Source organism: Ptychodera flava, chromosome 12 (assembly GCF_041260155.1).
Source record: "Ptychodera flava strain L36383 chromosome 12, AS_Pfla_20210202, whole genome shotgun sequence".
NCBI lineage: Eukaryota > Metazoa > Hemichordata > Enteropneusta > Ptychoderidae > Ptychodera > Ptychodera flava.
The window spans coordinates 22,004,837-22,026,779 of record NC_091939.1 but is presented as its reverse complement, the minus strand read 5'-3'; the positions used below and the strand labels follow the sequence as shown (position 1 = coordinate 22,026,779).

The window sequence follows — 21,943 nt, the reverse complement described above, 5'->3', positions numbered from 1 at the left end:
ACAGTCTTTATTTTTATGGATACTGCTTGAAGGCTGACCTACTGCAGCATATTTGGCAAACCCATGTCGATAAAAAACACATGATGAAATCCTCTCTTAAAATGGAGTGCTCTCTTTAACTGACAGAGGTATTCTGATTCTATACACATTTTTTTCTCGCAGAAATCTTTCCGAGGAACTCTTTGGAATTATGATGGTGAAATCAATTTTGATTTATGTACCTACATTTTCAACAGTCTTTATTTTTATGGATACTGCTTGAAGGCTGACCTACTGCAGCATATTTGGCAAACCCATGTCGATAAAAAACACATGATGAAATCCTCTCTTAAAATGGAGTGCTCTCTTTAACTGGCAGAGGTATTCCGATTCTATAGACTGTGCTGACTCAAAGTGTTTGTTTTTGTTTGTGAAAGAAATTCTGCCCTTGCAGACCTATAACATATTTCCATTGACATAATGTTTTGTAAAGTCAGAGAGCTTTTTCTTTCACTTATTATAAAGTTGTTACGACAAAAAAATTGCTGAGTGTTTTTCGATAGAATGGGCCGCAGTATTTGTAACCATATGAAAATAAAAACTGCTAAAAAAATTCAAGTTCATGGTGACACTCTCGTCCTAAAATTCATACGGAGCAAACATTTTTAAAGACATGTAAGTTTAGCTTCTTTTCTTCATTATATGTCTTGAAAATTAGATATTTGGGAAGAATTTCCTCATTACAGTTGGTCAAAGAAATTGACAAAGAAAATTGGGAGTCGATTACAAACATTTTGTATTCCTACAGTAGCAATATAGAATTCATAAGAATTGATTGATTGAGATTAGATTTACAATGGCATTGTTGAACAGGTCTCCCATGGAGAATTCTTTCTCTACGTACATGTAGTACATAAATTGTTGAATCGAATGGAAAAAATCCACATCGATAAAGGATGCCCTCTTTGACCTTTCAAACAAAGCCAAACCATCCAAGCCCTAAGGAAAATTTTTTTCACTCAATTAATCACAAAGTAATACATGTCAAAATCTATTTGCTTTCAATATCTTGATAAAGGCTTTTCAGCGCTGGTAATTGTCGGATCATTGGTGGATTAAGTGGTCATGTTACAAGCCATTCAAGGATGAATTGGCAGGGGAGAGCTGAGCTTTGTAATTTTCTGATCCATCACAGCTGAATGACAATTTAACCTGACAGTCTGTATGAATACACACTGCTATTTTTTTCAGCTAACTGCTGCTGCTTGGAGCTTCCTCCTGTCTGCCTTCCTCTACGCATACAGCCGATGTGATTGGTCTTAAAGCTATAGCGGCATTCTTGATTTTGCCAGTAAGTTACAGGGGTGTTCTATCTGGCATACATAAAAATTTTGGACCAACAAGCTGAAGAAGTCCTTGAAGCTTCATGAATCAGAAAATTAGTTCTATATAGTAATTATCTTACAGATTGGTGTGAAAATTAACTAAGGTTAACAGAAATAGAGAAATGCATGGACACACAACTAAACCTGTTCATTCCTATTTACTTTTTAAACAGGTCTTCACAAACAACACTCAACAACAGAGGTGGGCTAAACCATTTTGGCAAAAGGGTAAAAAAAAAGAGAATGGCAGAACTCACCTTGTCTTGGTGTGACAAGCCACATGTACAGGTGTCCCGCTGCAATGGAGTAATACAGAACAGCTGCCGACTGCTTCTTGACGGCTTCAGCAATCTGATCCGTTGTCATGAGCATAGTATCCATGGCTTCCGTAAGATCGTCCCTCTGCTCAGTTTGTCTCTCCAACAAGAGATCCACAAAGGCTCTAGTCCTTCCGCGTTCGGCCACAGCCAAAGCCTCATTTTGCCTGCCGAGTTCTACAAGAACTCTCTGCAGGGCTTGGTAGGACGCGGTTTGTAAATCAAACAACGACAGCCGATAGTCGTTACTGAACTGTAGTTCCCGGCGGATGTTTTCAAAAAGCTCGGCTGCTTTGTACAACTGGTGTTGTGAGTCTTCCAGATTGTTGTTCGCCCAGAGAGCAAGTCCGAGGCGGTGTCTAATTTTGGCTTCGTCTTCTTTCCGACCGAGTGTGTCGGCGATTTGTAAACCTTGTTGTAAATATGTCACAGCTTGGGGGTAATTTCCTAAAGCATGGTGGATACGGCCGAGGCTGCCGTATGCCAATGTCTTTGCCACTCTGTCGTTCATTTGAGCTGCTATACTCAGATGCTGTTCCTGATACATGATTGCTTGTTCGTAGTTTCCGAGAGACTCATGCGTCACGCCGAGATTGCCATAGGCACGTCCCTGGCACGAGGGATTGTTCATTTCCTCGGCAATTGTCAAATCAATTTGATGATACTGAAGCGCCTTCTCATACTCACCCATTTGTTGGTAGACACCGCCGAGTCCACACGCAGCGTCTGCCTCAGCACCGCGGTCTTGTATTTCCTGCGCCAGTTTCAACTGGTGTTCCAGGCACGATATTGCTTGCTCAAAGTTCCCGAGCAGGCTATGTAAACATCCTAGCTCTCCATATGCTGAGCCTTTTGCAGACACATTGTCTAACTCGTGTGCCACGACAAGGCGCTTTTCAAAACACACTAGCGCCTGCTGAAGATTTCCCATGGCTCGGTGGGCATTACCTAGACCGCGATACGCACGGTCCTGATCGGTGGCGTTATTGGATTTCTGAGCAGACACCAAATACTGCTCATAGTTTTTCACAGCCTCATCAAAGTCCCCTAGTGCTTCATAGCACTCTCCCAAGTTGCCAAATGCACGTCCCCTGTCTACAACAGCGGTTGGACTAGTCACTTGCTCCAGCATTGCCAGCTGCTGCTCGAAGAAACCCAGCGCATCCTCAAAATTTCCCAAATTCATGCGGGTTATTCCGATATTTCCAAACGCCTGTGATTCGATGAGAGAGTCTTTCAACTCCCTGCTTTTCTGAAGTTGCTCCTCATAACACTTGAGGGCGCTCCGGAATTTTCCCTGTGTCGTATGCACAGATCCTTGGTGTCCGTAAGCTTTGCACACTCCTTTCAAATTGCCTAATTCCTGGTACAAATTCAATTCCTGCGTGTGATACACTAAAGCCCTGTCAAGCTTTCCGATTTTCCGGTGTGCAGATCCGAGCATTCCGTATGCGGTGGCTTCCAGATTCTTGTTCTTCACATGTTTGGCGAGTACCAGCTGCTGCTCGTAGAACTTCACGGCATCGTCAAAGTCTTTCCTTGCCATGCAAATATCTCCCAAGTTGCCCATGGCACGGAACTTCCCAGGTGTGTTTTTCAGCTGGTGGGCAATGGTCAGGAAAAATTTTTGGCAATCAAACGCTTGGCTGTAGCTCCCCAAAGTCTTGTGGGCAAGTCCCAGGTTACAATATGCCCTTCCCATGGAGATCTTGTCCTGCATCTTCCTAGCTAGAGCAAGATCCTGTTCGTAGAAATGGACAGCATCTTTGTAGTTGCCCAGGGAGTAGTGTGCATATCCCAGACAATGGTAGGCTCTCCCTTCACCCTCCACATCGCTCATGTCCTTTGATAACGAGAGGAAGAGTTCATAAAACGGGACAGCCTGGATGAAATCTCCTTGGGCACTGTAATAATTCCCAAGATTACTTAAGGCACGGGCTTCACTGGCTTTGTCCTTGAGTTCTCTTGCAATGTTGAGATGGCAGTGGTAATGCTCCAGCGCTCTGTCATGTAAACCAAGCGACTGATACGCGATAGCGAGGTTGCCGTGCGTGCACGCCTCTGACGCCCGGTCGTTGACCTCCTTCGATATTGCTAATTCCTGTTTGTGATACTGGACTGCCTGTTCATACTGTCCTAAACCACTGTAGGCGTTTCCCAGGTTGCCGTAGGCACGACCTTGACTGCCGCGCTCGGTGAGTTCAAGAGCGATGGCCAGGTGGGCTTTGTGGAGTTTTAGGGCCATGTCATATTGCCCTTGCTGCTGGTAGATTATTCCCAAGTTGGAGCAGGCACGACCCTCCATGTTTTTATCTTTTGTACTAAGTCCAATGGTCAACTGCTGTTCATGACAAAGTTTGGCCCGCTCCAGATCACCCATGCACCTGGCTGCGTGGCCAAGCCCAGCGAATGCGCGGGCTTCTATCGTCCTGTCTTGGAGACCCTTCGCGATTCGCAGCACCTCATCATGGTAGTGCATTGCTTGTTCATACTCCCTTTTGAAATGATAGGCACTTCCTAAATTGCTGAACGCTCGAGCTTCCTCGTTTTTATTCTCTAGCTCCTTGGCGACGGACAGGTGCTGCTTGTGGCACTCCAGAGCGTTGTCAAAGTCCCCCATAGCTAGGTACACCGCTCCAACATTTCCGATTTCGCGAGCTTCAAAAAGTTTATCATTGAGTTGTCTTGTGAGCACCACACACTGCTTGTGACTGGCCAGAGCGTTTGGATAGTCCCCTATAGCTGTGTATACATGGCCTTAAAAGAAAAACAGAAATACTATACTTTAGACACAGAAATGATCAAGCTGAATGATACAAGGTTCAGCAGAAATGAGATCAGTAGAAATTTACCCAAAACTGATAAAAAAGAATCAGTTTGTAGGTCAAAATCTTCAGGAAAAAGGTTCCTGTCGGAGTCCATGTTCAGCCGATGTTTCTGCCGACATTGTTTAGTCTCTACTCCGGTGTTGAGAAAAATACAGTCCTCTGACTTCACAAATGTTTTTCTTATACTTCCTTTATTTGCCTACATTAACCCAGAGACTATTGTTGTTGTCGCTCTCTGCTAGGTCCCTCAAATATTTCCCTATCTTTCAATATGGACATGCAGGTATGTGGTTGCTGACCCACTTCCATATCATTTACACACCTGTTCTACAAGCCATTTAGCATTTTCAAAAACCAGGGGGAAGAAATTGTAATCCCATGACAAGCTTTCTGTGCAAATACACCTGCATAGTTCTTTTTATGATTTCTACAGCGACTATTGCTTTAATTGAATATTATGTTCGGTGAAGGGCACATGCTTGCCATGAAATGTCAATACACCAAGCTCCCATAAAAAATCCAACCTGTCACACTTGGGTTACGTCAATCACACTGTGTGGGCAACACTATGGATAAAATGGTATTTTTCAAATTAGTGGAGAGGGCTTGCAGATTGGTCATAAGGTCTCACACTTGTCAGCAATGTTTTCTTTGACTTAATATATTTTTGAAATCTTTAAGACAATTCAGGAATTCCTGTAATATTATTGTTCTTTGCGTCAGGCCTTTACTGGTACTTGTGAAAATGAAAACTTTCTTTGAGTCCAAGGTATTTTCCTTGAGTCTGCGGAGCATCAATCTGACTCAAGGGCACACCAGCTGTCATGTAAAAGGAAAGGGATTAAAACCCCTTCCCTGCCAGACATACATATACTTATCAACATTGTAGGTACAATTGTTTTGGAAATCTCATAAGGACTTCATGTGGATTGTGAGAATGCCCATCTTTATCACCAAAAGTCAGAACACCCACATTTAATCATACTTTAGCTCACGACATTATGAGACTACCAAGTACTGATACAAACATGCACCAAGTACAGGTCAAAGGTCATATGAGAGGGTGAAAAGATGTCAGACTTTGAAATCTATGTGTGAAACGATGAAGTGTAATTATTTTTGGAATGTTACATCATACCTCTGTATGTACTACCTTATTAGTACTGGTATATTGGCCTTTGAGTATATTTGAGAACTACAGCACCACCAATAATGTTTCATTTACAATATGTTGCCCTCATACATCAAAGCTTAGATGACAAACAATAACTTAATGAAAACAGGTATTTGGAAGTCATACATCTCTAGGGACAGACACAAAAACAAAGGAAGATCTTACCTAGAGCACTGAGGGCACTGGCGGCAACTTTCCTGTCTTTCTGTTTCATTGCCAGCACAAGTTGAAACCTGTTGTGTGTGAGCGCCTCCTTGAAGCTTCCCTTGGAAAAATATGCTGAGCCTAAATTACCGTGGGCACGGCATTCTCCTTCATTGTCACCTGGAAAATAGAGTGAAAGCGGTTACTTTTTGACTTATCAAAAAATCTTACTTGACAGGGATGATTTTCTGTCTATTATGACAGATTGTGAGTTTTTGACTCGGCAAGTTCTGTCATGTCCATCCTGCAAAGTCCTTTTTCACATTTTCTTCGATTTCCGTTTCTCATAGGTTGGACATATGGTTAGTTCTGTGCCAAAAACATAAATTTTGACACACGATTATTGAAGAAAGAAATTTAATTGCCGTTTCAATCAGGGTATAAAACACCAAATCATATGAATATGGAGACAAGAATTGAGTTGCCTAGTCTCTCCCCTCTTAAAAAATGTTGAGATCACTGAGCAAAATTGAAGAGATAAATACACATTTTTAAAACTTTATTTGGTTTATGTGACTGCAAGAAATCACCATTACATGAATGTCAGTTTAACTTCAGTCCCTCGACTTACCTCACAAACATAGAAAAATGTGTTGCTCTCATCTTGTTGTTTTTTTAATTTTCATCCCTTGTAAGATACTTACAATATCCTACTATGTAAATCTTATTTTCTTTCACCAAACAACACTTCACATGCAAATAAAGTTTCTGCAATTTTTAAAACCTGGTGAATATTACAAAATGCTTACCTAAGGATTTGGCTACAGCCAGGTCCTGCTGCATGTAGCCTATTGCTTTGTCGGTATTTCCCAGACCCCAGTGAGCACTGCTCAGAGCAGAAAATACTGAACCCCTCAGTTTCAAACTGCAGGTACCTGTCAATCAGACAATAGTTTAAAATGATCGGTGTGTGGGCAAAGATTTTTGGAAGACATGTATGCAGACACTTGACTTTGGCAGCATGACTTAAAATATCACGTTTAACAAATTGCTTGACTATTTCTTGCTCTCAATTTCTGCTAAAATTGTTGAACATGATTTTGTTTCCTAGTGCTAGTAAACAGATACCATGGATTTTCACAAAAAAAGAGACTAAAAACACATTATTGTTTCTTATAACTAGGGAATGATAACAGATTCAGATTCAGGGGATTTCAACTTCTGAATCCTATTCACTACAACAGGATCCAGAATCCACACTTACCTATTTTGAGTGCTGATTCCAACACCACTAAGGATGAGGAGTGGTAACCTGCAGCTAACAGCTCTTGGCCAATCACCGCTATAACAACGAATGGACTCTTCTCCAATTTCATCTTCTCCAGTTGTCTGTAGGTGGGCTCCAGGGTCGCCTTGAGCGGGGACTTCATGGCAGCATCTACAAGTCCACCGAGGAGCTGCAGACTCTTGGGGTCCTGGGCCAGCCCTGAGGAGAAGGCAGCTAAGGCATCGGCGTGGCGTCCAAGGCATTGTAAAGCTACTCCTTGGCGATAGTAAGCCTGGATAAAACAATAAGAAAAGGCCATACATTTTTAGAAGATGTGGCACACTGAAATTCTTATCAATTTGATAGATTCTAATGATTGGCTGTTAACAATGGAAAATCCATTTTAAGCGGTGTAGCAGCCACAAAATTACTCAATGAACATACTCTATTTATCTTAAATTCTGAAATCGACAAAAATATCAAATCATTTTCAATTCTCGGAGTTTGGAAGATTGTGTCAGACCAGTAATGCACTAAGTCAGACACAACTGTTGTGAAAAAGACTGAGTTGATTATAAACCGAGAAACCGACAAAAACCCACACTTCTGAAAAGCGGACCCGACATCCAAGGGGCCTAGTATTATACTGACACCTACTTGCATGCAATTACCCATTCTCTCTATATCCTACAGCTTTCAAACAGCTCTTTGCCCAAACATGTCCGGTCGGAGCAAATCCCACTTCACACCGACAATACCAACACAAAGATTTTTTATCCGGGAGCTTTAGCTTGATGGCGTAACTGCAATCATCAAGGAGCAATTTAAAATAAAACCGGCCATAAAGAGTGGTTTGACAAGTGCTGAAGGAGAGGCCCTGATTGATGACAGTGTTGCAGCGGAGATGACCATTTGTCATATCTGGGAATCAACTGAATACAACAACCCCCCTTACTGGGAGACATGGGCTCATTTCCTGTGATAAGAGCTGATAAGCCACACAATATAGGAAGACCCACTGTTGTAAGGTCATCTGTGGGATGGCTTTACAGGGTTTCTGATAACACTCCATTTAGTGAGCAAGGTATTAGCAGTAGGGATTTTGTTTGGGGCTAAACTTTTTATAAGTTTGACCAATGACAAGACTCATATCAAACCTTGCTCGGTCCTTCACAGAGAGTTTAAATATCCTGTTTGGCCCTGTACAGTGGTTTACACAGCATTGTTGGAATGGTGAGATTTTCAAAGTAGATACAGGATTAGCAGGTGAAAGGCCTTCTATAAATGTGAGCTGGACAACAGAGTTTGAATACACGGTATATCACACACTGCAAACACATGAGGGTGAGCACTACCTTACAAAATAATACGCCCAGTTTTCCTTAGGTGCAGTTTTTGTAATGTGCGGTGATTCTTGCTGTTCAGTCAATAGAAGCCATTGGACCTATTCTACCACTATTCATGGTGTCATTTGGTTTTTATTATGCAGATGGTATCACAGAGAAAGGCGAGGATGCAGAAAAGTATATATACCTGGGTGTGAAAAGAACACAGGCACAAAATGGTCTTTTCCACACAAGGGTGTTTAGTTAGCCATTGCGGGGAGAGGATAAATGGTATATTGGTGAAATACTTGCACAGCCAACTGAGGTAACCATGTTGTGTTCACGTAAAAAAGAAAAAAGATATCTGGCACAGAAAGAGAAAGACGACCAGATACCCCTGATGATGTACACAGTCAGGAAAATCCGACCACTTCCATGGCTTGTACGATTTACCTTGAACTCACAAAGCCGAGCACATGACAAAATCGTTTAGCTAGACAAACAATTGACCCCTCTCCTCTACCTTGGGGCAGTGTTTCTTATCTTGTAATCCCCTCGTTCAGAGAAGGATTAGCAGTCTCTGTACCGCTCAGTCACATTCATGTTACCAGGTTTGAATAATGAACTTGTTTGACGTGCGACAAAAAGAAATTTCTGTTCAACGGTCTGCCGGTTGCTGTAATAACAAGGTACAAGGCTGTAATCCCGTAAGATTAATGATCAATTATTCCGCGTTTGTGATGTTGAAAATGCTTAAATAAAGGCACTAAGATATTTCTGAAAGCTTGTTGCAACACGCCGTGTTTCAGAAAAATCCACACATGCTCTCCCATTGTTTATGAGTAAGGTGGTACACAAGTTTTAGTATATTCCCTCAGAAAATTATGGAGATTTACATAACCAAAAATACATATTATAATGCAATTCACAGACAGGAGAAATTGCCGGTTAGTCAGACCTGCCATCTACAGCAAAAGTTTTCAAATTATTTTATTTGGTAATTCATAAAATTGTGCCAATGTCACTAAAATGTGTATCGTACTTTCAACAAAAATATATAATTTACTTAATTAATGAAACTAGTGACATCTACATCTGTTGATCTTGTGTTGAAGAACCTAAGTGTCTACCATTTTACAGATCACGGATACTTTTAATTGCATTGAAACAGCACAGTCTGTGAAATATGAAACATTTTCATATTGCCACATATGAAATAGTAAAAATGGAAAAAGATCATCAGTTTTTTGCTCTTGAGCTGTAGCAAACAATAAAATCCTGTCTAAGTTAAACTAAGATACACAGTTAGTTTAATTTTTGTTTGGTCAAAACCAAAACCATCATGTCCATATATTTGGACACAGTTACAGTTATTACACAGTTACGGCAGACATAAGAAGAAAGTTACACCTAGCCGTTACATCTAGGTGGTAAAATTTTATTGAGACCCAAGATTGAATGATTTTTGCATTGCTGCAGATGATTGATAGACATGTCCCTCGACAGAAACATAAAAAAAATTTACTGGTGTTGACAAGAAAACAACAAACAAAACATATGATGCTTCTCTACGAAAAGCCAAAATATGGACTGAAAAGGGACGATTAATGTACTGAGAACGGTTCACTGAATTCAAATTGCTGTTATTAGAAGAATGTTGACTGTCAAATGAGTGTTGAATACACTGGGTTGGAATTCAAAACTGATCATATCAAATTTCATCGCATTATGAAATCAACAGCCATACGATGTAACCATGGTAACCACAGACATTACCATACCAAGCACAATACCGGTACAAGAGAGTTAGCTTTGGAAAGATATCATAGGGGTGACTGAACACAGCTAAAGGCCCCTTAGATCGCTGCACAGCTTGAGTTGGAAGAATGGATGGGGCTCATTCAGCGGAAGCTGTTCTTAAAAGACAGTTACTGTTGAGATTCTTTGAATTGGATGCAATTGTTACCAGCCACCTCTCTCTGAATCATTCATTGTTTTATCTTTTTCACACAGTTGCAAGACTCAGCCTGTGTGTTTTCATAATGGCCAAGAATACCTGTTCAGTGTTCTGAGCTGCTAAATGAACCCAGAAAATGCAACATCCTTCTTGTGCTGCCGATGTTTATGTTGAGTCATTCACAAGGTTTGAAAAGCAGGGCGAAAATCCATCCTCCCACTTTGCATTTTCTGAAGTTAAATCTTTTGCAGTCTCACTAGTAACAAGCCTAGTTGTTTTTTTATGATGATGATTGTAAACACCCCTCTAGCCTACAACAGTAAACTGCCTAATGGTTGACCACAGAGTCAGTGAAACGAAACAGGCAGCAGACTTGTTTGTGGCGTACCTTGGGACAGATTTGAGAAGATATACGATGTCAGATGGGCTTAATTCTAATGAAATTCTGTGACACACAGAAATCCCTTACAATTCAACAATTCTGAAACTTGGATCCCACGACTTCAATCTCAAACATGACATTATTTTCTGATTGCAAAAATTAATCCTTTTCATATTCTATCACTGATCATTAATAATTAGAGATGTGAATGCATTTAATCAAACTGCCATACTAATCCCCTGACAGTGAAGGAAAAATCACAATGCACTCACGACGAGTTTGCCAGAGGCTAGTCCTGTTTCTCCATGAATTATTTGATAGGAAAGGCTCAGAGATTTACTTGAAAACTATACTATCAAAACTCACCACATTTCTGCCTCATTTCAATGCTAGCCCATGCACAAACACGCACACTGAAGTACATATGTAAACAAAGGGCTCACACATAAATACTTATGTGGAACATCCTGTCATTAATTGATGATCTTTCATTTAGAATGTGCTCAGTACATTCTCTGAGACCACAACCACCACCCTCTGTGAGAGCCCAACACTTCATCTCAATGACAGAGCAAATGGTTTGACCGATTGGAGCTCAGAAGTGGCACTCCTGAAAATCAGCTTTAGCAGTTCATATTCGTAGACCAGGATATAAGAGGGCCATCGATGTACACAAACAACATTCACCAGAGAACACATTTCAGAGATTACTACGACAAGCTCTTTTAGCTGACCCACCGCGACATATTACACGTAGTTATCTGCACGACAGTTTTTTTATGGGAACGAACAAATGACATAATATTCTTTTGGCATTGAACTTTCTTGATTGCCTATAACCGCATACCAATCATTTTACAGCGAACGATCGATCCTAGGTACGAAGAGGAATCTGGAGTGCTTGATGGTCTGATCAATTTGGTCATAACAATTTAATTTGGCGACACTAAAAGACCAGCGTTGAAAGCTTTGTGGGCACACGGCCAAGTACAGAACTGATTGAATCACAGTCATTAAGGAATGCACTATGATCCTTTCAATTTTAAGTTACAAAAAAAAACACTTTTATCAAGAAAGGGACCTTCGAAGGAATATCCATTGAAATCGTCTCATTAGCACAGCATGATGTAGAAAATGGATAATTATTGTAATGGAGTGATATCAGCATTCTATCAGTCTTCATGTAGCACTGATGGCTGATGTAGCATTGGCGGCTGACATTTTGCTCATCATGGTGCGTCACTATCCATCCAAAAGTGTGTGATGTGAATAGCTATGACTTTGTGCTGCAGTAAAGAGTGCATACATCTGCTTGAATGTCCCATCCACATTTTCATCTACCTGTGATTTCAAATTTCATATTTTGTGTCAACATTCAGGTAATATGAAGGATGTGGATTGAGGTATGGGAAAACATTTTGAAAACTAACGGCCTTAACTTCTCCCTTCCACAGGAGGGTACTTGTGTTCATGCAGAACTATTTCCCGCTCTCAAATTTATTATTCTCCAATAAATATATAGATTTGTACATTTCTGGGCATAAGAAAAGAAAAACTGAATTGTAAATGCTATGTTCTGTTGGTGACGATATACCTATATGATAATGTCTGGATGAATTTGGGTGTACATTTTATACCGATAGTCAATCTTCTAGTAATGAATGCAATGCATTATCTCGCTGTGAGGCAATAACCAACATTTTTACCACCTTCCTTCTGGTAGAGATTCCATTGTACTATAGAAAACAATAGGCTTGCTCCAAAACTTGGTGGTGAGAGAACCAAACACTTAACACCACATTTGCAATTCAGACTTCTAATTTTACAGCAACATGTACGTGTTATTTTCAAACTCACGGTAATGGCCAGACACAGTGTAATGCAAATGTGTAATGGTATGTGCCAAGACCGTGTAAAAGAACCAAGTCCTGTCTGTTGTTTCCCTGACTGGACACTTTCCCATTGCCATCTAGGATTACACAGTATTACAATGGATCCACTGGCAAAAGTGCTGCTATGAAGAGACCACCTGACCAATTCCCTGGGCTGTAACATCTCACAGGCTGACGGCACAGCTGACTGACAGCCGACCAACCTTGTGGAAAAGTTCTGGTGAAATATGTACGGTTTTCGGCAAAGTCTGGTCAACCTTCAACATTGGCATTCGAGCATTAAAGCACAGCCTGATCTTGGGTTCCATACGGCACACTTCCCTGCTTTCGACCTAATGGAGCTCATATTGCATGCCTTGATGCTATTATGGGGTTAATTCAAAGAATGTGAACCAGAATTGGGTGAATTATTGGCAATGCAATATGGCTGAAATTACAAGCAGAACTCTGTGTGCGTCTATGCATGTTTACGTTACAAATTTCAAATATGCACCCCTGACGTCTAGGCTTTGTACAGACACATCATCGACTGAATGAAATGCATGCAACTTGGGGGCCATTCAACACTAATTGCACATACTAATCTGCCTGTTATTATGTTTGTCACGCAAAACCCGGCATTTTACTCATGCCTGTCCATTAAATCACTGCTAATTAGCTAACACGCCTTGTACGGCAGGAACCTCAGTTTCACATAAACACATTAAACTTTTTCCATTATCTCTAAAAGGCAGATCTTTTTAATCCCTGTCAACAGATTTGCGCTATGTCAGAAATTATGAGATTATTGCAGTCATTTACTGAAACTGTTTGGGGGAAGAAAGGATATAATCTGATAAATACGAATGGCCTTTACCCCCTTGAAACTAAGTTTTGGTTTAACCTGATCGATTATGGTGGCGAGGTTGGACCTGGGTTCATGGAAGTAGGTGTGAAGGGGTTTACTAAGTGCTCTTTGGTATCATAATACAAGGTGCAGTTGATTCTTGGGCTGGATGTCTGCTACTGAGAAAGAAATGACGGCTTCAAAGGGAACTATATGTAAGGGACGTTTACAAGCCACACTTGACTTCAATTTGGCTTCATTTCCACAGACAGCTGCACAACAAAAATGTCACTGGCTGGCACCAGGCTAGTGTAATAGCACTATGCAATACCTGAGTTCAGGTGTACTGGTGTGCAATCCCAAACAATCCACTAGTCTTTGTTCAAAGCATCAATTAGGGAGAGACTGGAACTGTTTTATGAGATCTGACAATGCAGTCGGGACTCATCTCAAAGCCCCTTTTCAATTTTCAACTCTGTACTATCTGTTCTGTGCGGCCAGAATGAAAGCCCTCGGAGACAACGACTGACAATCAGTGTGCTTCAACTCTTGGCTGTAGTTGGACAATGTACAAAGCAACCGAATGATTTTATTGAACCACACAAAGAATTGTTTATCATTCACTGCTGAGACAGGTAGCACCTACCTGTGTTCTGTGCCTTTTTAATAAAACACAAGAAGTTTACAGGTACGCGTAGTCAAGCAAAGCCCACTGACACCAATGTGTGAATATGTACATTTATATAGCAATGTTATGAGGTTACGATGGAATGCAGAGGCAGAGAAAATCTACAATTCATAGCATGATGCTGTGTGTAATAAAAAAGTACACACACTATTTTTCCTTGACATGAAGTATTCAAAAAGTGGCTTAAAATCATTTTGCACAATATAAAAATGGCCTAATTCACCATCATTGCTAAATATATTTTGAAAAGAACTTCAATTTTTTATGATTTTGTCCTCTTTACCAGATATTAAGCATAAGGCTACTTTCATTTATCAAAGTTACAATCCATCACACAAATTAGGTGAATCACTGGTATTACATCCACACATGAGAACTGTATAGATACTGACAAACAATCTACCAGAAATTTCAGAATAATGTTAATATTGTGATAAAAAGTTTTCATCTGATCAAGCCAGAATTTCTGTTGGTACAGCCAATACAGCAACAGAAAATATGAGAAACCAGCAAGAACACAGATTACATGAGGTCCTTGCATAAGAAGATAATATGAACAGCTTTCTCAGACTTTGACACGTCTTCAACCTGTCTACAAATTGTCCAACCCACAAATCAAAGGATTCTCTCACCTCTAACCCCTTAACCTACATTCCTATTATTGAAAATCCACCAGTCTCGCAGACAAGAGCTCTTTAACAGTCAAACTATTCCTTAGAACAACACAGACTAGGTAACCACGCGCAAGAAAATGTAATTAGACGAATTGAAGATGAACTCGACATTGAGACAGTTCAGTCAATCAAATTATGTCTTTTAGAGTATTTTTTCCCAATTGTTCTTTTTTTGTTCCATTCTCAAACAGGTAAGAGGCTGACACAGGTATGCATTACACGCCAGTGTCTAAAATAGGAAGATTTACAGCCATGGTGATTCACCTTGTGAACTGAGCACACATAAAAAAGACAGATTCCCCTGCCACAGGGAGCATTACAACTGACGTCAGAGGGCAGGGACCATGGCTTCTTGTGACGCAGGAGAACATTAACATTCTTTTTGACCGAAACACTTTTCAATCCTTTTGCCTATATTATGCAAAGGAACAATGCTTGCAATTTTTGATGATATTTTGACTACATTTTTCTCACATCCCTGGAAGTATATTGAAATACTCAGTATTAGCCTCACCAAAACAATGCACTATGTTATTATGTACAGAATGCAAAGTTATTGTTGACAAGTGAATGCTAGTCCCCCATTTAACATTCAGCCACCAACAATAACATAGGGGAATTGAACATATACATGGCTGTTTCGACAGCTCGAACACTCTAGGCTTTTGGACTGCATTATGAAAAGAAGGACAAGAAACTGCATTTTACAGACAAAACAGAAAAATCTCTAGAATTCTTCAAGAGCGACACCTAAATAGAGCTTAACAAGCCAGTCAGTGTACCAACTCAAATAGACAAGACAGAGTTAAATCAGAGAAAAACTTAAAAAGACAAAAGAGCATTTCTTTGCAAAAAATGACCAAGACTTTGAAAAAGAATTCTTCATTTCTTGTTACAGCTAGCTTTTATAGTACCCGTGCGCAGAGTAAATAAATAACAACAAAGCCACAAACGATAAACAAACATCTTTCTCTGGGGAGGACAGTGGGTGGGGGAGGGGAAAAGAGGGTGATAAGCTGTTCAAATGTTGGAGCTAAAAGGAATTTCTCATCTGAAAGGTTCAATGAGAAATTGTAAGAGCACACACAGTTACATGCATCACGGGCAAAGAGAAAAAGCAACGGGACACTTCACTTGTTCCTTGCAAACAAAAGCAGACAAAGTTCAAACATAAACAGGCAAGATAGTTGGAATTGTTGCCGGTAACTCCACGTTTTCCATGAATGAAACAGTGAACAATGCACATTCTGACAAAAAAAACAACAACTGCTGCATACTTTTCTGGTGACTGATGTTAAAAAAAAACATGCTACAAGTCATTTTGTCAGACCTTACAGGACAACCAACCAGTGGTTGGTTGCCAATTTGAAAACTATAAGTCTTGTTGCCACAACACAATGGATAAGAAATCAATTGTATTTGGAAGGTTAACTGAATATGAAAGATGCTGCCAAAGGTCTAAATGTCCCAAATGGCTGTTGGAACCTGTGTCAGTTTCAGAACTTGAAATACACATGATCAGTGTACATTTCAACCAACATTAGCAATTCATTTTCTTCCTCCACATAACAAAATTGATGACTTTACTCTAAATACATATTCCTTTTCCCAGGAGAATTTCAATAATGTCAAAAATCCTGGACACAGGAGCGAGGACACTGAACTATTGTCTCGCTCCTTGATGGCTCATAATTTTCTCCATTCACTTGATGATTATTTTTCCCACACAGAGCATGTAACACAAATCAGCTTTAATCAGTATAATTGATTATGGCTCATCTTTTTCCCATGCTCACAGCATCCGAGAGGTAAAGTACAGGGGGCAATTAGCATCAGAAGAGATCAAAAACAATAAAGCGACTGATATTCTGAACACAAAACAATCATAGTTTTTACCACCTGAGCTGGATGAAGTACATCCATGATAAATATCAAGGTATGCAAATAAAAAGCCGGAAAAATATGTGTTGACTTACTGATTCCACAACACTGAACACGAACCATGTACCAACACAAAGTCTCCAGTTTTATGACATAATTTTTTGAAATAGCTCTGTCACAGAGGTCAAACAACAACAATACTTGTCCTACTGTACCGCTACATTACTCATTCGGCCTCTGAAATGCCTGTGAATTATATCCTTGTGCATTTAACTACTGACGTTACATCTGCCTCTGTGACCAGCGGCCCTGAAATTCAACACTGGTGCTATTTCTTGGTCTGAACCGAACAGCCTAAAGATATGCGTTAATTTTTCATGAACGCGGGTAGTGGCAGCCATATTTTCTGCGCTGCTGAAAAAGGCTCGCATGTTTGTAATCTTGATGATAATGAATTGAGCAGATTACGGGCAAAGTGTGAGAACAACGAAATTCCTGTAAAATATTGGGATTTTCCGAATGTCTTATTTGACATGACAAACACTTCATTTTATTTATTATTAGGGAAATAAAACATGACTGTTTACCTTTTTTCTCGGTTGCCATTTCATCATACTGGTTCACAGGGACTGTGATGATAGAAAAATCTTATGTGTGATCACATCCTTGCCAAAGACTGCAAGCAAAGGAGGAGGCACTTCTTCCAAAATGTACCACTTATCCGTGATTTGTCAGGAATATTGTCACATCACGCACACAACACTTAACACGACACAAGGCACTGACTCGGGCCTGTTCAAATCAATGCCTCGGAGCGACTGATTGCATAATGATGAACACCTCCAATCAAGGACGGGTCACTATGTTCCACCGTCCACTTCAGATTCATTATTGTCGCAAGAAAGTCAGGGGAAGGTAATGTCCAAGCTAAGTGCCTACAGCATTGTTGATTTTACTCCGAGCATTCAAAATTTGGCAACTCGGTGTGATGACGTAGATGACAATAAACAAATGAACAGAAAGAAAGACGGTGATAATTACTCCATTGGAAGATCTTAAAGACCCTGTAACTGATGTCGTCAAATTGGAAGAAAGTACGTCAACACAAGTCAACTGTGGAGTGCACATAGATCACAGCATGAGATAAAATTAGATGAGAGTACTAGCAGTCGGTCCAATACATCACAAAATCTTCAGAAGTCACACACCTGGAGCCATAAAAACATCAGCTGTACAGTCAAGCACACCTTTTGATCTCCTTATGCAAGAAGCACAATGATCGTTACAAGACTGAAGTATCTCCCAGTACGTGCGGTTCCTTGACAAACTCTATGCTGAATATATCCGTCAGTGATCCGTTCTTCTTAACATTCACTGGAAATTTTGTTCTGTATCAAAGCGGATCCATGGGCTGACTCAATCAGAAAATACTGGCAAGTGTTCTTTCCATTTAAGAAAAAAAGGGGCATCTATCGGACACAGTGCACACGTTCCAATTCGGTGCTGCTTCAGCTAATGGCTTCACATAGTATAGCACGGTCCGATTATTATTCAGCTATTCACCTCAATGTACACATGTATCACGGCACTGTCTTTTGTCGGGCCTGACAGTCCCTTACAGCTTTCACAGCCAAGCACTAATCAAAGAGACTATTGGTTACAGATACACGTAGGGGTCGGGATATCGCCAATCAAAAGAAACAACAGAGAGAAAGTTTGGCCGGCTTTGCCTTGCCGCTACCTGCTTGCTGTCTCTCCCTCCGTCCCCTCTGGCCAGAACATACCATTATCTCAAGCGGGGATCTCAAGCTGACAGATTGTGGTGAGTGCATATTACCTGTGCATTGGACTCTGTCCAAGACACTGCTAATAACCTGATAATATGTTGTACCCTTGCTTATCCGCTGTACAAAATCTGCATCCAATAGAAAGCCAGTCGATAATTCACAGACTTCAGTCCCTGCCATTGGTAGCAGGGCAATTTCATTTTACTCAACTGTATATTACAGCTTGTAAAGCGGAGATGATTTCGTAAATTTATCAATTAAGAATTAATTACCACAGGGGTAACAGCCCCTCTTCAAATTTGACAGCCCTTTTTGAACACGCATGACATGATTTTTATTTCCACCGCTGGAGTCTTCACCTTTTCACCTCTTGGTCAATGCATTTGTGAAGGTCCAACAACAATGCACAGAGTATACCATTGGCTTTGTCAACTGTACCAGTACTGTATCTTGATGCAGTTTCTGTCCATATTTCCCCTTTTTTTGGTTGCACATTTTAAATAGATGTTTGGGACCAGAGAGTGCTAAAATGCAAGTCAAAATTCAGGGACTGACAACCGTGCAATATTCCATATAAACCTGTAAGCTTACAATCCCCCTTTTCCCGAAATGGTACAATCCCGAGTGCTGCGCAATAACAGGCATGATGTATTGCCCCAGGGTCTTTCAGGTAGGAAAGAATAGCGAGAGATGGTATTGCAGAAAAATCAATGAAAGTGGAATATTTTCTGCGTAACAGCTTTTTGAACAAATCAATTTGTCATGGCAGGCTTGATGATGGGAAATAAATAGCTCAGAGCAATTAATTTTTTTCTCAGTTTTCTTAACAGTATATCTATCAATATGATAACCTCCGCCGCACTGAAAGAAGACACCACACACAGTCATCCCTTCTGGCTTTTTTTGTGCAGAATCCCGATGATGAGAACAGATCTGTGAAGATTACACTTCATCAAAAGAAAAACCCGAGACCATGATATGTTTGAAAGGTATTCGCTACTGGGTAATGTACCATGCCTCACCACAGGGATGAAATAATCATTGGACAAAAATTACTATGGGTAACATGAACTGCGAACACAAGTTCACTTGAATATAATCTGAAGTCTAAATGTTTGATGACAGCAGAATGAACACTTGTGAAAATTTTAAGACTAAAGATAACCTTGCCTATTTCTTTGAAACAAAAGACTTATACTGTTCTTATCAATTTTTGGCATCTTGTCCAAACCTTCAGATCTCATCATCTTTTCTTTTAAGAATCCCTTTGCTGTCAAACATCAAGAGTTTTCCACTGAAAAGTCACATTGATACAATCTGTACAAAAATCCTAGTAGAGAGCTTTGCAAAGACTATCGCGATCGGTTCCAACATGTTATATCAATCTCCGAGTTGGAGTGTTTATATTGTGGTATTTGTACTGGGGCTTGATTACATGGTAGTGAATATTTCAAACATGCCGGCAGTAGTTCAAATACGGTGTTGTGATTGATAATTTGGCTTCAGTTGGCATACAGCAAATAAAACTTTGAAATGCGGGTTCATGAACACAAAACCACTGCTTAGCCTGATTGACTAATGCCCTTGTTTGTCAAGTTCCACAGCATGTGACAGAATAGGAACATATTAACAGCATATGTCTAGAAATATGGAATTTCACTCTCTGTGAAAATAATTTCAGTTTCTCTATTTATAGGTGATGATATCAAGCACAATGTAAAAAAATGCACATTCTGTTATAATCCATTGGTGTATTTATTTATGTTCAAATTACTAAATATCCTTGAATACTTCCAGAATATTACAAGCAACTAACTTCAGGATCTTTACAAAATGGCAACTGATTTAATTTGTTCAGTGTTGAATTATGTTGAATGTCAATCTTTGCAATAAAAGTGTGAAATTTTGCAACATCTTCCGTATCAATGATATTTTCACTAAGTTTTATGTTCATGAGCTCTGATCCTGATATTACAGTACAGCAGCCTATATAAACAGCTGCAATTCTGTAAAATGTGATGGGGAAAATCGATAGAGGGCGCTCTTCAAACATACTCAACAGCATGTTGTAGTTAGTTAGCATCCACTTGTACACGTTGCTGAATGTGTCAAACACACCTGACAACAGTCAGCTGGTACAGGTTAACAAACAAATAACACTCCAGAAGCCATGAAAAATCTTGTAAGTTTAGTTTTACGATAAAGAGTTCCATTAAAACTATCAGAAACTATAATTTGACAATCAAACAGGTGGTTTTTGGTCTGACTATTAAAATCAGATATTTCTCTCAATTAACAATAACAGTATATAAACCTACCAAGCTTATAAATAATCTTCATTAGGAAATAGGGAGGCATGAGTAAACTGGTTCTTGATGACAAGAAATGTAAATATCAGAACTAAGTCAGTCATCTTACAGATTTTATCTGTAAAAAGGCTGTAATTTGCTTGACAATATAAAAATAGCTTGTCATGCATATTTCATCTGCATCTATCACCTCAGGACACAAGCAGTTCAACATCTAAATATTTAATTAAAGATTCAGTATTGACATTGGCAATCTAAGGTCAAGTTCATCTTTGCAGATTAATGCATATGTTTCAATGATTCATTTCAGCTGAGCACTTGACAGCTAAATATTTCATAAAGGTCGTTTAACAATTTATTAGTGTTCCACTTGCTCTTGTTGTTGAGACGTGATCTGTTATCAGGATCTTGAACTTCAGAATCTGCATGTACATACATTGACATACACAGTTATTTACATGCTATCTGTGGTTTGTCAACATGAGACAAACATGACCATCTTTAACCTTAAATTTTGTATCAGTAATGGCCATAGTGTGCTTGTAAATTGTACATAATCGAATTATGAGTCAATTCACAACAAGTAATCTGGTCAGAATGATTGCCATTTACTGTTTTGACAATCTTGACAGGTCTGGTAAATATCATATTTTTGCTACCATGCATGATAGGGTGGTAACACTGTTTGCCATATAAACACTGGATGTAACCTTGCTGGACTTATGTGACACCCAGGGCCATATTTGTAGTTCTGAATCTCAACTATGCTTTGTAGGAATCAAAGTGCTGTGTCCATGCCAGTACTAAAAGCTGTGCTTTCGTTGCAGCCTAGTTTCAATGGATATCTTGGATCTGTATGTACAGAAATGGGGTGGTCCAATAATGAGGTTTACATGTAGGTTGTTTGTGTGCTTGCAGTAGGTGAACACAAGATGATACGGCCAGGCTTTCCTAAACCTGACAAACATTTTGAAGATGACCAATAAAGTATAGAGATTGCAAAGTGTGTCAGGATGAGCCAGTCATGGGGCTAACACAGTTAGCCTCAATTACTGTGACATTCATCGAATGAAGGCCAATGATCACTACACGCTATGGACAACTGACATTCTGAATATAAGACATATG

The 21,943-nt window shown here is 39.9% G+C and overlaps 1 protein-coding gene across 4 annotated transcripts in view; it reads right to left on the bottom strand.

The window, feature by feature from the left end:
- The window catches only part of LOC139145395 (tetratricopeptide repeat protein 28-like), a 90,742-nt gene that overhangs the window by 11,122 nt on the left and 57,677 nt on the right, over positions 1–21,943 (bottom strand). For 2 of the 4 annotated variants that reach the window (XM_070716534.1, XM_070716535.1), the window contains 4 exons: positions 7,092–7,386; positions 6,637–6,762; positions 5,849–6,007; positions 1,622–4,438 (listed from right to left, as the gene is read on the bottom strand). In XM_070716534.1, the coding sequence (XP_070572635.1) occupies positions 1,622–4,438; positions 5,849–6,007; positions 6,637–6,762; positions 7,092–7,386 (3,397 nt within the window). Of the gene's footprint in view, positions 1–1,621; positions 4,439–5,848; positions 6,008–6,636; positions 6,763–7,091; positions 7,387–7,751; positions 7,785–17,306; positions 17,455–21,943 lie in introns of those variants that run through there. The other 2 variants (XM_070716536.1, XM_070716537.1) reach the window with 2 other exon arrangements.